We start from the raw sequence: 16,526 nt of genomic DNA, 5'->3' as shown, positions 1-16,526 counted from the left end.
ACAGTAAAAATTACTTTGCTACAGTAAAACACTATTTGCTACAGTAAAACACTATTTGCTACAGTGAAACCGTATTTTGCTACAGTTGCTACAGTGAAAAGTGATTTGCTACAGTAAACACTATTTGCTACAGTAAACACTATTTGCTACAGTGAACACTATTTGCTACAGCAACACTATTTGCTACAGTAAACACTATTTGATGTCGACGAACTAGCAAACAAAAACGGAAAAGGCGGCCATGCGATCGCATGGCAAAAACACTGAAAACTCATGCGATCGCATGAGCTACAGTAAATCGAAAAGTAATATAAATACGCAGTTTGTTCGACGAAGTTTTTCACATTAACTCTCAATATTTATATTTATATTATAATTATAATTTTAAATTTAAGTTTAATAATAATAAGGTATATACGAGGGTGTTTTTAATTCTGGTTTCAAACCGCTTTAAGCTAAGGAAATATTAGGTATTATTCGGGGTATTGTTCTTGAATCCAAGGCCAACCATACAGTCGTCTACCATCATTACGTCTACGCAATTTGCCTACAATATTGAATCGCAATATTGAACTGTGAGTTTATAGTCTCCCTTTTTAAATACTTTAAATATTTTTGGGCTGAGAATACATGCAATTTATTTTAAACGCGATAAGACACAAGTACATACTAAATTCTACACTGAGTTAAACCGAAAATCCCTTAGCTTTGGTAACTAGTAGCTGCCAGTACATAGGATATGGACTGGTGGGCGCGAATAATTGTATATGGATCCATAGGGCTTGACATCCCCGTCCGAGTTAGAGCGCTAGCCTTTTAACGGACGTATGTTATTTGAGTTTAAGACACGTTAGTTTGCGTGTATTAAAACGAATGGGGTAATTATCACTATAGCGTTAAGTTTAGTTACCAGGGTGCTCTGTTACGTAGAATCTATTGATAAACTTTTGATGAAATCTTGTGGTCTATCTTTATATATGTTTATGACTCGAGCAATTAAACATATAACTCACCAACATTCGTGTTGACTTTTTAGCATGTTTTATTCTCAGGTCCTTAGAATGCTTCCGCTGTGATGTGCTTGTTGCCTGCATGGAGTCTCTCATGCTTTGTACAAAGTTTATTGCATTCAAAATAAAACTGCGTTGTGTAATAAACAATTGGACTGTGATGTCAACCTGTAAATTAAAGACTTATGTATTTCGGGGTTTTGCTTATACCTAAGCACTTGCCCACATGTTTATAACTTTCTATGTTTAGAAAGTCACTTATTTTAATGAATGCAATATTTTATCAAAACGTATCATATAGAGGTCAAAACCTCACTGTGGAATCAATGATTAACGTGCCGCATCAATAGCGATTTTGACGGGTCGTTACAGGAAGGTACAAAGTGGGTCGGGAATTGGGCATGGACAAGAGAAGTGTCGGGTCGGGCAATTGGGGAGTTAGAGGATCTAAATGGGCTGCCCTCACAGGTTCAGATGAACACAAATGAGGCGGACTGCTGAATTTGGGCTCCGTGTTCGAAGGGCAGGTTCACAACAAAACAACTTTTTGATTTGATAGAACCAAAAGTTATAAAACGTCAAGATGCGACCTTAGGTACTATCCGTAACAATTTAGTACCAAAAAAGGTGGAGTTATTTGTGTGGCGAGCTAGGAAAGGTACACTCCCGACGCTTACCGAGCTTGATAAAAGAGGGATTGATTTGAACTCGGTACTTTGTCCAATTTGTGATAATGATATCGAATCCTTAGATCACTCTCTCCTCTCTTGTAAGCTTTCGGGGGATATTTGGGGGAAAATCTTGGAGTGGTTGAACGTCGGAGGTCTAAACTCCAACAACATTCGGGATCTCTTAGGTATGGAGGTGTTTGGAAACCTTTCGGATGTGGGTAGAGATATTTGCCAAGGGATAGTATGGACGTGTGGATATCTACTATGGAAGAACCGAAACGACAAAGTGTTTAAAAACAAGTGTTGGAACGTCCCGGTGGCTGTTAGTGAGATACAAGTCAAAAGCTTTTGATTGGATTGCGAAGAGGTGCAAAGTGAAGAATCTCGAGTGGCATACTTGGCTTCATAATCCGGCTATTTATTTAACATATTCTTGTTAAGTTGCTACCTTAGCACCTTAACTTTACTTGCCAAATTGTATGTATGCCTGTTTCTATCTTATGTGATTAAGTATTGAGACTGTAAATGTAACCTTTGAGTTTTAATAGAAGTATTGCCTTTCCAAAAAAAAATCATTTGCATCCCACGAAGTAATAGTTGTACTAATTATTAGTTAATGATTTATTCTATTTAACTTTTTTAATATAAAACTCAGATAAGATAAGCACAAGTGAAAAAATTGCTACTCCCGATAACTACGCGGGTTACCCACATCTTCCCACCTTCCAGTTAAGTCAACCTTACACCTTCTCTACAACTACAGTTATAAGTCAACCAGACCACACACGTTACGTTACTTCCATTTTATTTTTAATTTAATTGAGATTTAAATTTAAATTTAAATTTAAATAATCACTTTCTTCTTTCTATAAATAACACAAACCCTAGCTCCTAGTAATTATATTCATTTCATTTCCTTTACATTTATAACAAAAATGGAAGACGATCAGTACTACTACAACTCCTTATCTCACCACGACTCTGATATCGATTTAAGTTTCACGAGCTCGACCTCAATAGCGACCACAAGTGGTCGCTCGAGTCTAGCTCGTTCTAGCTTATGTTTAAGCTTCAACGATTCGACTCGTATCTCATCAGCTTCTACATCTCTCCCTAGCTCATCAACCGAAATCCCAAACCTCCACTCGCGGCCACATCGAAAATCAGATGCGAATTGGTCCGCTATTAAAGCAGCGACTAATCTATCATCTGATGGCACGCTACACCTTCGTCATCTAAAGCTCATCCGCCACGTAGGATCCGGAAATCTCGGACGAGTATTTCTATGCAGACTACGTGATTATGATCACGCAAACTTTGCTTTAAAAGTTGTTGATAACAACTTGCTGACATCAAAAAAGTTGTTACATGTCCAAACAGAAGCTCGGATCCTGTCCTCGCTAGACCACCCGTTCCTCCCTACACTCTACGCTCATATTGAAGCATCTCATTACACGTGTTTCGTCATTGATTTCTGTCCAAACGGAGACTTACATTCCTTGTTACGCAAGCAACCTAAATACCGTCTTCCAATAGATTCCGTTAGGTTTTTTGCAGCTGAAGTATTAGTCGCTCTCGAATATCTCCATTCATTAGGGATCGTGTATCGCGATTTAAAACCTGAAAACATTTTAATTCGTAAAGACGGACATATTATGTTATCAGATTTCGATTTATGCTTTAACGCTGATATCGAACCGAAAGTACATCATCATCGTGTTCATAGAAGATTAAACAAAAGTTATAGAAATTGTTTTGGTCGTTATAATAGAAAAGGACATACCGATGATGTAACGTTAACGGAATTTGTAGCGGAGCCAACAACGGCGTTTTCGAAGTCGTGCGTAGGTACTCACGAGTACTTAGCACCGGAGTTGATTAACGGTAACGGTCACGGTAACGGAGTGGACTGGTGGGCGTTTGGAGTGTTAATTTATGAATTGTTGTACGGTAGTACGCCGTTTAGAGGAGCGTGTAAGGATTCCACTTTGCGTAATATAGCAGCAAGCAAAGGAGTGAAGTTTAACGATTTAGATAGTGATAATGTAAGAGGAATGGCACAGGCTAAGGATTTGATACAAAAGCTGTTGGTAAATGATACACAGGAGCGGTTAGGGTGTGCGAGAGGGGCGACTGATATTAAACGGCATCCGTTTTTTGACGGAATTAAGTGGCCGTTGATCCGGATGTACCGGCCGCCAGAGGTGCGAGGGGTGACGGTGAAGAAGAATAGTAGGGCACATGTTAGTCACGTGGGTGGGTGGCCATCATCCAGTAAGAAAAGGCGTTCGTTATGGAAGGGGCTTAGTTGTCTTCTGCTTAAAAATAAAGGGGCTAAACGCAACTTAAATTATAACAACAGTTATTATCATTACAAAATATAGAAAATTTGTTTAACGTCACAATTTTGTTGTTAGTGTTAATTTATTTTTGTAAATATGAGGATAGCCTTCTTTATTTTCATAGTAATATTGGAATTGAATTGGATGCATTAAAAACTAAAAACTATAAATTGTAGTATTATGTTATTTATATAAATATAAATAGAAATATAAATATATTTTAAATGTGTATATTTGTTACAAATTGTTAGAATAAGTCTATTTTCACATGATTCGCTTCATTATTAAATTAAATTAAACCATATACTAAAACATAGAATTCGATAACACAATCCTATTAACTAAGAGTCAAGTGAATAGTATCACAAATCACCTCACTTTTCCCCTTACCCACCTCAATATTTTATTTTTTTTACTTCTATTTTTCCTCTCATCTTTGTCTAACAAATTTAGTAAATAATTAGTTAATAGTATAAAAAAATAAGGTGGCTTTTAAAATCGTTTTTATATACGGGTTATACATTTTTTTTTATCGAATTTAACAAACGTTTAGTTACAAATCTAAACCAAAAATAAAGTGAGTTTTAAAATCGTTTTTAGATACGAGTTATAAGCCAACTATTTATTTATTATTTTGTTACTCCATCGAACGATTAATTTGCATTTAATCTATGAATTCGATAACACAATCCTATTAACTAAGAGTCAAGTGAATAGTATCACAAATCACCTCACTTTTTTTCTTACCCACCTCAATATTTTATTTTTTTTACTTCTATTTTTCCTCTCATCTTTGTCTAACAAATTTAGTAAATAATTAGTTAATAGTATAAAAAAATAAGGTGGCTTTTAAAATCGTTTTTATATACGGGTTATACATATACTAAAACATAGAATTCGATAACACAATCCTATTAACTAAGAGTCAAGTGAATAGTATCACAAATCACCTCACTTTTCCCCTTACCCACCTCAATATTTTATTTTTTTTACTTCTATTTTTCCTCTCATCTTTGTCTAACAAATTTAGTAAATAATTAGTTAATAGTATAAAAAAATAAGGTGGCTTTTAAAATCGTTTTTATATACGGGTTATACATTTTTTTTTATCGAATTTAACAAACGTTTAGTTACAAATCTAAACCAAAAATAAAGTGAGTTTTAAAATCGTTTTTAGATACGAGTTATAAGCCAACTATTTATTTATTATTTTGTTACTCCATCGAACGATTAATTTGCATTTAATCTATGAATTCGATAACACAATCCTATTAACTAAGAGTCAAGTGAATAGTATCACAAATCACCTCACTTTTTTTCTTACCCACCTCAATATTTTATTTTTTTTACTTCTATTTTTCCTCTCATCTTTGTCTAACAAATTTAGTAAATAATTAGTTAATAGTATAAAAAAATAAGGTGGCTTTTAAAATCGTTTTTATATACGGGTTATACATTTTTTTTATCGAATTTAACAAACGTTTAGTTACAAATCTAAACCAAAAATAAAGTGAGTTTTAAAATCCTTTTTAGATACGAGTTATAAGCTAACTATTTATTTATTATTTTGTTACTCCATCGAACGATTAATTTGCATTTAATCTATGACAATTAATTTGGTAAATAAAAAAAACAGCTGCATTGCGCGAGCTCCCTACCTCATGTATGTCAAGATACACAAATAATAAAATACGGAGTAGCATAACACGAATAATAATCAAATTCATAAACATTGATATATAACATACACATTTAAACAATCGCGATTAGATCATTATATTTTGTCCTGAAGTAGAGCAATGGAGTACAGAAAAGAGCAACTTTCTTTCATGTCCCTGTAATTTCATTTTAGTACATTTTTTTTCGTACATTTTTTCTGCTATTTTTATGCCTGTGATTCTTAATATTTACCATTCTGTTTTTTTACCAACTTTTGTTTGTTGCTATATTAAATACACGTGAAATGGTCAAAATACCGCTGTGATAAAACTTATTTTAAGTTTCTCTATCAAAAATTGAGAACCAGGGGATAAAATTGATTAAAAAAAACCCTTACAAAACACGATCAAAATGGAAGACACCACATGAAGGTAGTCGATACTATTTATGATGAGACAGAACTTTATGTATATTTTTCATTTTTCTAATGTTTATATTTTAGTTTTAGACATCTGATTATGTTCTAAAGAAATTATATTATACTAGTTAACTAATACATGTTAATGTCAAAGGAATGGAATCTAAATAAAGTAATGGTAAGTAGTTTAGTACCTAAATACAACTCATAATGTGCCAATCATGAGCTTTGGTTACATATAATTCTCTTATGATCATAACCACCTGTTTCAATTCAACGCATTCCACCCACAAACAAACTTCGTCTAGTTAAACCTGTCTTTCTAAACTATTTCAAACTGAAAGTTGTGAAGAATTAAGTGATTCTAAACATTGTTTAAGACAACTACCTACCCATTATGTTATGATTTTGATCATAATCATAATGTTCCTGTCTTTCAATCTATTTATTAAACAAGTTGACTTATAATATTATATGTACAGTACACAAATTAGAAAATGGGCATTGATATTTTGTTTGTGATTTGGGCTAAATGGCCGTGATTGAAATTCAAGCAGAATTGTCGACTATGAAACCGTTTTTTTTTTAATAATAGCTCGTCTGTTGACATTTAACGTTTATTCCGAATAACGAAATAAGTCATACGGAGTAAATAAATAATAGTGTATGTTTTTTTTCTAATATAAATCGAACGAATGACTAAACTTTATTAACTTAACTCTACAGGTACGACAATTGATGATAATTATATCAATTGTTTTAACAAAGCTTATGACCTAAATTTTAAGTTCATACTTTCATGAGTTAACTTCGACAAGAAATACAACTCTCTTTAAATAGAAAGAAGAAACATTGAAATGCGAGTAATTCATTATTTGCACTCAACAAGATCTCAAATAGGTAAATCGACATCTGACAAAAACTATAACGAATCAAACACAACCGAGTAAAAAAAATTAGTCAATCGCAGACTTACACAGAAGCTAACACCAAGCGTACAACCTGCCGACTAAAAGAACGAAAAAAAAAAAAAAAAAACAACAGATAAAAAGAAATAAGCGGTGAAGAAGAAAGAAACGGAAAAGTAACACGTAGCACCCACTAACGTCACACGGCGTATAATGATGACAAGTGGCAGTTGATGCGAAATGACGATCGTAACCCTGGTTAGACGGTGTATAACCATGACAGGTGTCAATTGGTGTGAAATGACGATTTTACCGCTGATTACTGTTCGTATTTTTGACAATTAGAAGGCATGATAATAATGATAATGTATTTTAACAAAATAGAAATCCAAACTAACAAGGAACCATAAAATTATAAGAAATTTCATAATCGCATTATGCGTCACTATTAACTAAATATGTGTCAAAAAGGTTACTTTACAGAAAAAATACGTATATCTGTATCATCTCATCATATCCCGTTCTAACAACCAACTCAACAACTTACTTCCTCAACAACCAAAGTTCAAAATCAGTCTAACAATTATCATCCATACATTCTAAATAGAAACAAAATTTATCATTAGAGATGTAGGCGGCTATCTTCACATTACCACATCACTACTATATGCCCCGATTAAATACATATAGATGATTGGTGGTGTCCCGTCTCAAACTCCCGTAATCTGGGAGACTGCAAAAACAGTTAAGCATAATATTGTAAGCATCATCATACACTCATACAAAAAGAACAAAAATTCGAAAAAAATTTGAAATTACCAGAGCCCTTCATTCACGGATCAATATGAGTTCTGATGCGTTTGATAAGATTGGTTTTTAAGGCCTCTGGAATTTTTGAAATCAAAGTAGTCTTGGCATCAGATATCATCTTCCTCCTGCATAATAGTATAATATAAGTATAATTTAGAGGTGATACATACAGTTCTATAATCTGAAGTAAGTAGTGTGTTAATTAGCAGCAAACTTCAGTCTTAGTTTTGAATTTTAACTAAGTTCAACAGGGAAAGGACATCATCTTTTTTATGATAGTTTAAAGAAACACTTGGTACATCAACCTTCAAATCTATATATTCACCTATATATCATGTCACTCTCTCTCTCTCTTAAGACTTAAAATCATAAACATGGAAGACTAATCCAAATGTATAGATTATTAGATTATAACTATAGAAATATAGATTCTAACTATAGAAGATGAAAGAAGATATACAATAAATCAAAGACAAAGAGGAGAAAACACTTTTTCCTAACATACCTTTACATTCTTTAAACTATCACTTGTACTATCATCAGTAAACCTTAACTAATAATTATTGAAATGTTATGAGTTACATTACGTTCAAATTATGAGTTCACATTTCACACATATTTAAGTGTTTAAAAATTGAAAATGAACCCTTAAACGTGTTTTTTTATGGAATTACAAATTTACACGTTAATTTACATGTATAATTTAACTTTTATGTCGTCAATATCGGTAATTGAAAATTTCAAATTTCGATCACATCTTAGGATTACAATTTACCAAACAGTAAAATACATCATACATTTTACAGTTTTCATATTGCTTAGCATCAAAATACGAAATAACAAATGAAAAGAAACAACTCGACAAAATTCAAACCTCACGATCCAAATGAGTACACACCTCTCAACTCGCAACCCAGTCATCAATGGTATGTAATTTTTTGATAGTTCAATTTGTGCATCAAAATAATACACTCAAAAATAGTAAATTTGGTTACATATAATCATGAATATCAAGTATTACACAAGTCAAATCAGTCGATGCATATCAGTTTATGCTTTCTACTTAAGGCAAACATGAAGTTATTTTCTATTGATGTTTCTATCAAGAATCACTTATAAAACATGCTACTATATGGAGTCAGGTTGTTTGTGAAAGTAAAGACTCTTCACTAAAATTAAAGAGGTAAAGAAATAAAAATATCCCTTACTTCCTTTCATTCTGGTTAAAATCGATACAAGATTTTAGGACGGTTGAAAATCATATATAAAGAACAACCCTTGTATATGCATCTATATGAAATAAAAACCAAGGTTGGAGAACTCGGAACTCGGGGAGAACTCGGATGTTGACTTACGTTGACTTTTTAGTTTTTCTTAATATATGTTCTAATACATATACTAATAGACTTTGACTAATTTTCTAAGTTTTCGTCCGAGCTGCCGAGTTTTTGACCGAGCCGCCGAGTCACCGAGCTGGCCGAGAAACTCGGCCATTGACCAAGTAACTCGGTTGGCCACCGAGAACTCGACTGGTGATCTAAACCAAGAGCTCGGCCGAGTTTTACAACACTGATAAAATCTACTGACATCTACATCTTAAGTAAACATATAATGCAGGACGAGAGGTGTAATTGATGTAACACAAAAAAGCCATATTTTATGCAATAAATTTTAAACTAAGAAAAAAAGGCTTACTTAAGTTCATCCCTTGATAACGAGTCATTGTCTTTATCTTGAACACAAAGCTTTGTTGCACGTACGCAACTCTCAACCTCTTCTAAAAAGCCACAATTTCGCAGGAAGGATGAAGCTTCCTTCTCAAGACTGAAACATGCCAAAAATAAATGTTTCCAACAAAGATTATGGGAATTATTATTAAGTATTTAGGGGAAAAAACTAAAACAAAGGGATCCGTGAACTTGATGACAAAACTACATACACATATATACATGAAAAAAATAATCAACTGTGTAAAAGAAAACAACAGACGTTTTCCAGGACTACTAAGTATATTACAGTGGAAGCATAAACAGTTTATTGAAATATAAAAAGTACATAAATTTGTTGATAAAGTGTACAAAGAACCTGTAGTGTGCCATGTCTTTGTTCTTACCTAATTACGACATTAGTAGGGGAAACATAACGGGGTTACTTGATTGTGTGGAAAAAAAATTTATAGGTACAGGCGGAAATTGTTATATACATGATAATGCATGATAATTATTATATAGAATACGAAAAGTACAGTTTAAGACATTAGTAGGGGAAACATATCTATGTCAGTATCATTCCTACACGCTCAGTGGTATCCCAAGTTACTATCCTAGGCTACTGCCTACTAGCCATGAGCATCACAAACTTTAAACTGTACGTATGCACTACAAAACAAATGTAACTATTTTGCCTAGAAAATTGTCACTTAACATAAGAGTTGACCTATTAATTATTCACTAGCCATTTCTACATCTGGTCATTCATATACTTCATATCCACATCATTATAACTACCTATTATAATTATAATTCCTTCATTACTTGGCCCACAAGTGGTTCTTAAGGATAGTATGAAAGACAATGGTACAGTTAAAGTTGTAAAACTCTTTGGACAGAGTTTTTCCAATCCTCCTTATAATCTTTGCTTTAGACTATTAGTCACTAATACTGCTAACATTATATTTCCTAAACTGAAACTGTTACCAGCTAACATCACTAACTGTATAATGTAAACCATAATCACATATAAATGAAATATCAGAGATGAGGAGGAACATACGTTTCTTTTAGAATTTCACGTTTTGGTGGTGACTGACGATCCTCACTGGGCAAATCACGTGAATTCTGCTCTTCATGTTTTCTCTTAAGGTCTAACTTATCAGGGATGTTTTTAGCAATACCATTAGACATTTTAACTGTTGCTGTTCCATTTCGTGTGCCATTGCTCTTACACCCGTTTGCAACAAACTCGTCTCCATTCCTGTGTATCTCACCATTTCCATTTGCAACAGATTTACTTTGGCGAATTCCATTTTTGTCCTCTAGCAGTGGTAACTTTTTATCACTCGTCTTCTTAGGGCTCGAAGATTTCGCATCACCATTGTTACCATTGTTTTCTTTATTATGAACAATGATTTTCAAATTAGGTAGTCCAGGGACCTTTTTGGCACCAAAATTTCCAAAACTGACTGGCTTCCTTTGAGGACCAATGAATATTTTGCTAGCTTTTGTAGAATCAACCTTCGGTGGTTGATGATTAACACATTCTTTTGTGTCTGCTGAAGGTTTCACAATAAGACCGGGTTTAGAAATTTTGGAGGTATCATTTCCATTGCAATCATATGATGCTTTTGTGCCTGAAGATTTAACAATTTGACTGGACTTGAGAATTTTGGAGGAATCGGTTCCATTGCAATCATAAGGTTTTGCTGTTCCATTTGTAGTGACAGTTATGTTAGGTAGAGCGGGTCTCTGTTTGGTGCGAGAAAAGAAAAGGATATAGACTTTTTCAGAGAAAACTTCTTGCAAGGATGAAACTGAAACGTAAGAATCATTGCAGCAATACCAACGACCAATGGCATCCTGTAAACATATTTCAAAATTTAAAACAACATAAGAAGCTAGCAATGCAGAAAGTGAAGAAATTTGGTACCAGATTATAAGACAGAATAGTAAAATTTAAGAACAAGAACTTATTGGAAATCCTTCTCCAATTATAGAAAAACTCTTATTACAATCTTCCTATTACATTCCTATTTATAGTTGATTAACCTTGTCCATTAAGTTAATCAAGTCTAGTCTAGAATAATCTAGGATAATAAAGTCTAGAATGTATTAGAATAGTCAAGTCTAGAATCTATTAGAATAATCAAGGAAGAAGCAAAATTGAAAACTATGACGGCTAGCCCACTTGTTATCCGTTCACATGTTCCACCTCCTCAAATCCATTTGAGATATAATTTCACAAAATAAACCTCTAACTATTACTTTATGTCAAGATTGGTCCAACAGAAAGTGGCAATAGAGGCACAGTATCTTTTGAATGGGTCAATTAGCCTGGCTGGACTGGTAATTGTTAGTTTAAAAATTATAAATGTGTAAAATATGACTAGAGCGTTATACTATTATATAAGTAATATAATCTTTGATTGAAATATTCTGGAGGTTTTATGCACTAAAGATACATTTTAGGCTACTTACAACCCATTTGACTTGGTTCCCTTTCGAGGTCTTTTTTTTACCGCTTTTAAGTGTTATAGACAGACTCTATGTAAGACCCATTTAAAAATAAATGTGTATAAATTTACACTTCCGATACTGAAGACCAAATATGACAAATTATAGCACAATTCAAAGAGACCTTGATGTAAGCATAATAGTGTCCTGAATCGGGTGAAAAGCCAGAATGGACAATGGTAGCAAAAAGCTTATACTCGGGATGAAAGTCCTGCAGAGGTAACAATTAACTGAATCAGTAAATAGTTCCAAGAGGAGAGCTACTAGAGAATCAAAATATCTAGTCTGGGATAATCAAAGTGTATCAATTATATAGTATACACCTCACAAATGCACATCTTATGAGTAGAATCCATCTCACACTAATTTTATCGTAGAGATTTCAATGCAATGCGAGCTGGAACTTATAAGACTCTACAAATTTAATTATAGTACAAGCGAACATGAATGTTAAAGAACATGTCATAGATCCATCATCCATCTATATAATTGAAGATTAAATTATCAACAGGTCTAATAAAGATGACTGAACACTGCAGGTCTGATTGGCTTTTCAAATTTAGCAAAGCTTAGCAAGTAGATGTGCAGGAAATGTAGTGTTTACATGGTTCCAGGATATGGATAAGATCATATGAGAAATGAACTCACAAGCATGGATGTACATTAGATCATTAACTTATTCTAGTGTGTATTAAACATGACATAAACGGCGAGGTATTTCCCTCTAAAGCTCGAACAACTAAGTGCAAAAGGTAGATCCAAAATTCCATCTAGATTACGTATCCAAACTTTAAGTGATTGGGACATGATACATAGAGTAAAACCTTCATAATGGCATCAATTAAAGAACAATCTTATTCTCATCTTATGTGATCAAGTGGGGTCCTAGCCTTCATATTTCATTAATACATTGCAAACAGAACCCTCAAAAGATTGATTCCAACTACAAAGTGACAAACAGTTTACAAATATGTTCATAATCATCTGTAAATATCAAAAAATAATGATTTTATATAATTCCATCTAGATTATGTATCCAAACTTTAAATGATTGGGACATGAAACATAGAGTAAAACCTTCATAATGGCATCAATTAAAGAACAATCTTATTTTCAGCTTATGTAATCAAATGGGGTCCTAGACTTCATAATTGATTAATACATTGCAAACAGAACCCTCAAAAGGTTGATTTACTACAAAGTGAACATATTAAACATCCCCTTCATATAAAGGAACATATTTATCTTGTGCTTCCAACAATATTATAAACGTTAGCAACTGTTGTCACATGATAGAACATCTTAAATCTTAATGTATTCATCTAGGTCGTAATTTATAGAACATCTTAAAACTTAATGTATTCATCTAGGTCGTAATTAAAGCTTACTCTTTCTAAATGATGGCATTGATATATAGAAAAAATAGAAACAAAAAAAAAAAAAAAAAAAAACCTATAAGTCTCCAAATCCAAATCAATAAGACAAACTTAACGATAATACTAGCACTACGTACCTGGCTTGTTTTGCACATGAAGTTTGAAAGAACTAGTACCTCCTCAAAACTAATTGCTTTGTCTATCTTCCCACCATATATTCCCTCAAACCTCTATTCAACCAAAACAACATATTAATAAGCCAGTAGTACTTATCTCGACGCTAAAACACATAGAAACAAGTAAAAACAGGACCCACCTTTAGTTGAACTACAAGAATGTTAGGAGCCTGAAGAATAGACATTTGCTTTTTTGCTGCTACCAATTTTTTACAACTACAAAATCACAAGTTTCCATCTCAATGATCTGTATGAACAAACAGTGAATATAAACATACATATGTGTGCAATATTGTGAAGAATGTAATTCTTACCTATCACACTTGTATTTGTTACTCCCATCCAAAATTTCTGATTGAAAAAACTTCTGAAAAGCTTCCTTAAGAGTACTAGTATTTATTACATCAACGCTAATATCCATTATCTCATCAACCTTATTAGACTCATATCCACAACCAAGGCACTTCACCTGGCTCTGCAAAGCACCTCCAAATATCTCCTTAACTACTGTACTACCACCAAACCCATCACCTCCACCATTCGTAACATATTTCCGTCGTTGCTGTTGCAGCTTCTTCAAACGTAAACACGTAGTATGACACGCATCAATGACATAGCGAAGGAACTCATGTGCATCCTCTTGTCTTCCCAAACGAAAGTGCTCGGCAAAAAGTTTCAAACCACCAATGATCTTCCCAGGCGCATCTAGAGTTGCGTCTATACTCAAAGAACGAACAATTCTCTTTTCTATTAGACAGAACGGACAATCATTCTTTTTGTCCTGCTGCGAAATAGAATCACCTAAAGACGTATAGCAATAACATAAACAAACTAGTTCATGTAACAATCATAATTTACAGAATTTTTCAAATTAAGTTCATAAAATGAATAATAACACTCTAATTGGGGAAACTCATGGTATCAGCATAACATTTCAAATTAGGTTAAATTCATAAACATGTAAAAAACGTAAGGATTCGCATACTAGGAATAAGGAGAAGTATTGTCTATGATACAATTCAAATATAGAATACATATACAAATCGAAATTATATAAACCGGTTAGTAAAATTAGGTTAAAACTAACGATAATATAGATACAGTGCGTGTGTACGTATAGGCTAGATGAGATATGAGATAATAGAGAAGAATATACATACAATTAGCGGAATGTTGAAATTGAAGACAGAAATTAGCGAGCGGTGGCGTGTAGGTTAAACACTGAAGAACGGAGTTGAGGTAGCAAGTATTACCGAGGTTTCTGAACCCTACCGGAGGACCGTTTTTACGTTTTTTCAATGATTGCTGCCAAGTCATTTGCAATTGCAATTGACAACCAGCCATTAACAACAGCGAGGAACTCCTCTCGCTCTTGATTCACCGGCCGCATTGAATATCAATCCACACCGCCACGTCGCCGGCGGGAGAGATCGCATCACTCGAATATATGTATATTGTCGACTATATAGCTATGTATCTATACGATTGATAACACGGTGGTAGTGGTGGCGGACGGCGTCGTTTTAGGGCGGTGAGGATTGTGTTAATTTATTATTACAGGAGAATGAGTGTGTATTGTGTGTGTTTGATTGAGGGAGTCTGGCCGTCTGGGGCATGCTTGGATGCCTCTTCCCCTTTTTCCCATACGCTCAGGCACCTCAGTTATGTTTAACAGTTTGTTACTTTTAGGAACCGTACTTTGTTAATTTCTCAACTAGCTACCCTGTACTTTTTATTTTAATTGCTATACTCAATACTCCATACTCAATGTTTAAAGATGAGATAGTATCGTGCTCGTTTAATTTACACGATAATGTAAACGATATCAATTTGGTGATGCGGTTCATAGGATGTTTATTGATGATCATGTTGGGGCATTAGGCGAGTGTTCTTCGGTCGGGGGTTAGTTCCGGAGTGCAAACCGGTTACAAGAGGTTTCTTTCAAGATTTGAAAGATCGTGAAGTCATCACCCCTTCTGAAGCTATCCTAGTTGGTAACGGTTCTAATGTTATGACATATAAGATTGTTAACTGGAATGACAAAAAGAATCAACCGGGTTACCATTGACGGAAAGATGAAGAAGTTTGTTACCCAAAGTGAGTTGTCGGTTGTTCCGTGTTGTTGTTAGTTTTTATGGTTTATTTCCTTGTTAGTCGATTGTAGTTGGTAGTTGATTGGTACGGGTGTATTATTTGTTCATTTCATAGTTGGAGGCTCGGTGATAGATAAATTTTAGTTTGGCTAGTCATGCTTTCTAGGTTCGAGCCTCTAAGCTTTCGATTTGTATTTTTCGGTGGAGTTCGTTTTCTTTTTGAAAACGTTCTCGTTTCTATTCGAGTTTGCGTTATTTTTGCCAAAAGAAAAAAAAAACTTTTCTTTTTTGTTGATTTTCGACTCGGAACAATAACAACAAAACTCAATCCCACAAAAGTGGTGTTTGGGGAGGTAGGATTTGGACAATCTTTCCCCTATCATAGAATAAAGACATGTCATTTCTCTACCCAAAGTGATACACCACAAGAGTAAAGAAAGTTATTCCTCTCAATGTTCTATGGATAGAGATATTACTTCCGAATGGACCTCCGACCAATAAGTACGTTAAAAAAATAAAAAAAAAAGTGTGAGACGCCATGGAATGGTATAATCAAATTTCCATAGGTTTTAAACCTGCCTGAAGTTCAATTTAAGCTCTAAGTGACAGTCAAGTCGTCAATAAATTGACGCTTGTTGTTGACTCAGTTAATAGAGTCGTACGATTTTTGACTAGGAAGTTTGTCACATTTAATTACACTATATCCGAAAATCCGGATATCCGATTTTTCGGATATATAGGCAAATAAAAAAACTTGATCATTGGGGACGACCCACCTTGATTGCCCTATGGTGGCTTCGCCCTGTCCATGTTATTAAGATATCTATGAGGTTT

General features: G+C 33.8%; 2 protein-coding genes across 2 annotated transcripts; one reads left to right on the top strand and one right to left on the bottom strand.

Annotated features, from left to right (window-relative positions):
- The first annotated feature begins 2,616 nt into the window (after window positions 1–2,616).
- On the top strand, window positions 2,617–4,128 carry LOC139851388 (serine/threonine-protein kinase WAG1-like). Its single transcript, XM_071840417.1, has one exon. The coding sequence runs from the start codon at window positions 2,617–2,619 to the stop codon at window positions 4,063–4,065; it is 1,449 nt and encodes a 482-aa protein (XP_071696518.1). The 3' UTR covers window positions 4,066–4,128.
- Window positions 4,129–7,415: 3,287 nt separating this feature from the next.
- LOC139851387 (ubiquitin carboxyl-terminal hydrolase 25) lies at window positions 7,416–15,147 on the bottom strand. Its single transcript, XM_071840416.1, has 9 exons — window positions 14,760–15,147; window positions 13,914–14,400; window positions 13,740–13,815; window positions 13,561–13,653; window positions 12,172–12,258; window positions 10,591–11,393; window positions 9,514–9,642; window positions 7,828–7,943; window positions 7,416–7,741 (listed from the first exon to the last, which is right to left on the bottom strand). The coding sequence occupies exons 1-8, from the start codon at window positions 14,941–14,943 to the stop codon at window positions 7,841–7,843; spliced, it is 1,962 nt and encodes a 653-aa protein (XP_071696517.1). The 5' UTR covers window positions 14,944–15,147; the 3' UTR covers window positions 7,416–7,741; window positions 7,828–7,840.
- Window positions 15,148–16,526: the final 1,379 nt, after the last annotated feature.

This window comes from Rutidosis leptorrhynchoides, chromosome 6 (assembly GCF_046630445.1).
Source record: "Rutidosis leptorrhynchoides isolate AG116_Rl617_1_P2 chromosome 6, CSIRO_AGI_Rlap_v1, whole genome shotgun sequence".
Taxonomy (NCBI): domain Eukaryota; kingdom Viridiplantae; phylum Streptophyta; class Magnoliopsida; order Asterales; family Asteraceae; genus Rutidosis; species Rutidosis leptorrhynchoides.
The sequence above is the reverse complement of the archived record's forward strand: the minus strand, read 5'-3'. Positions and strand labels throughout refer to the sequence as shown.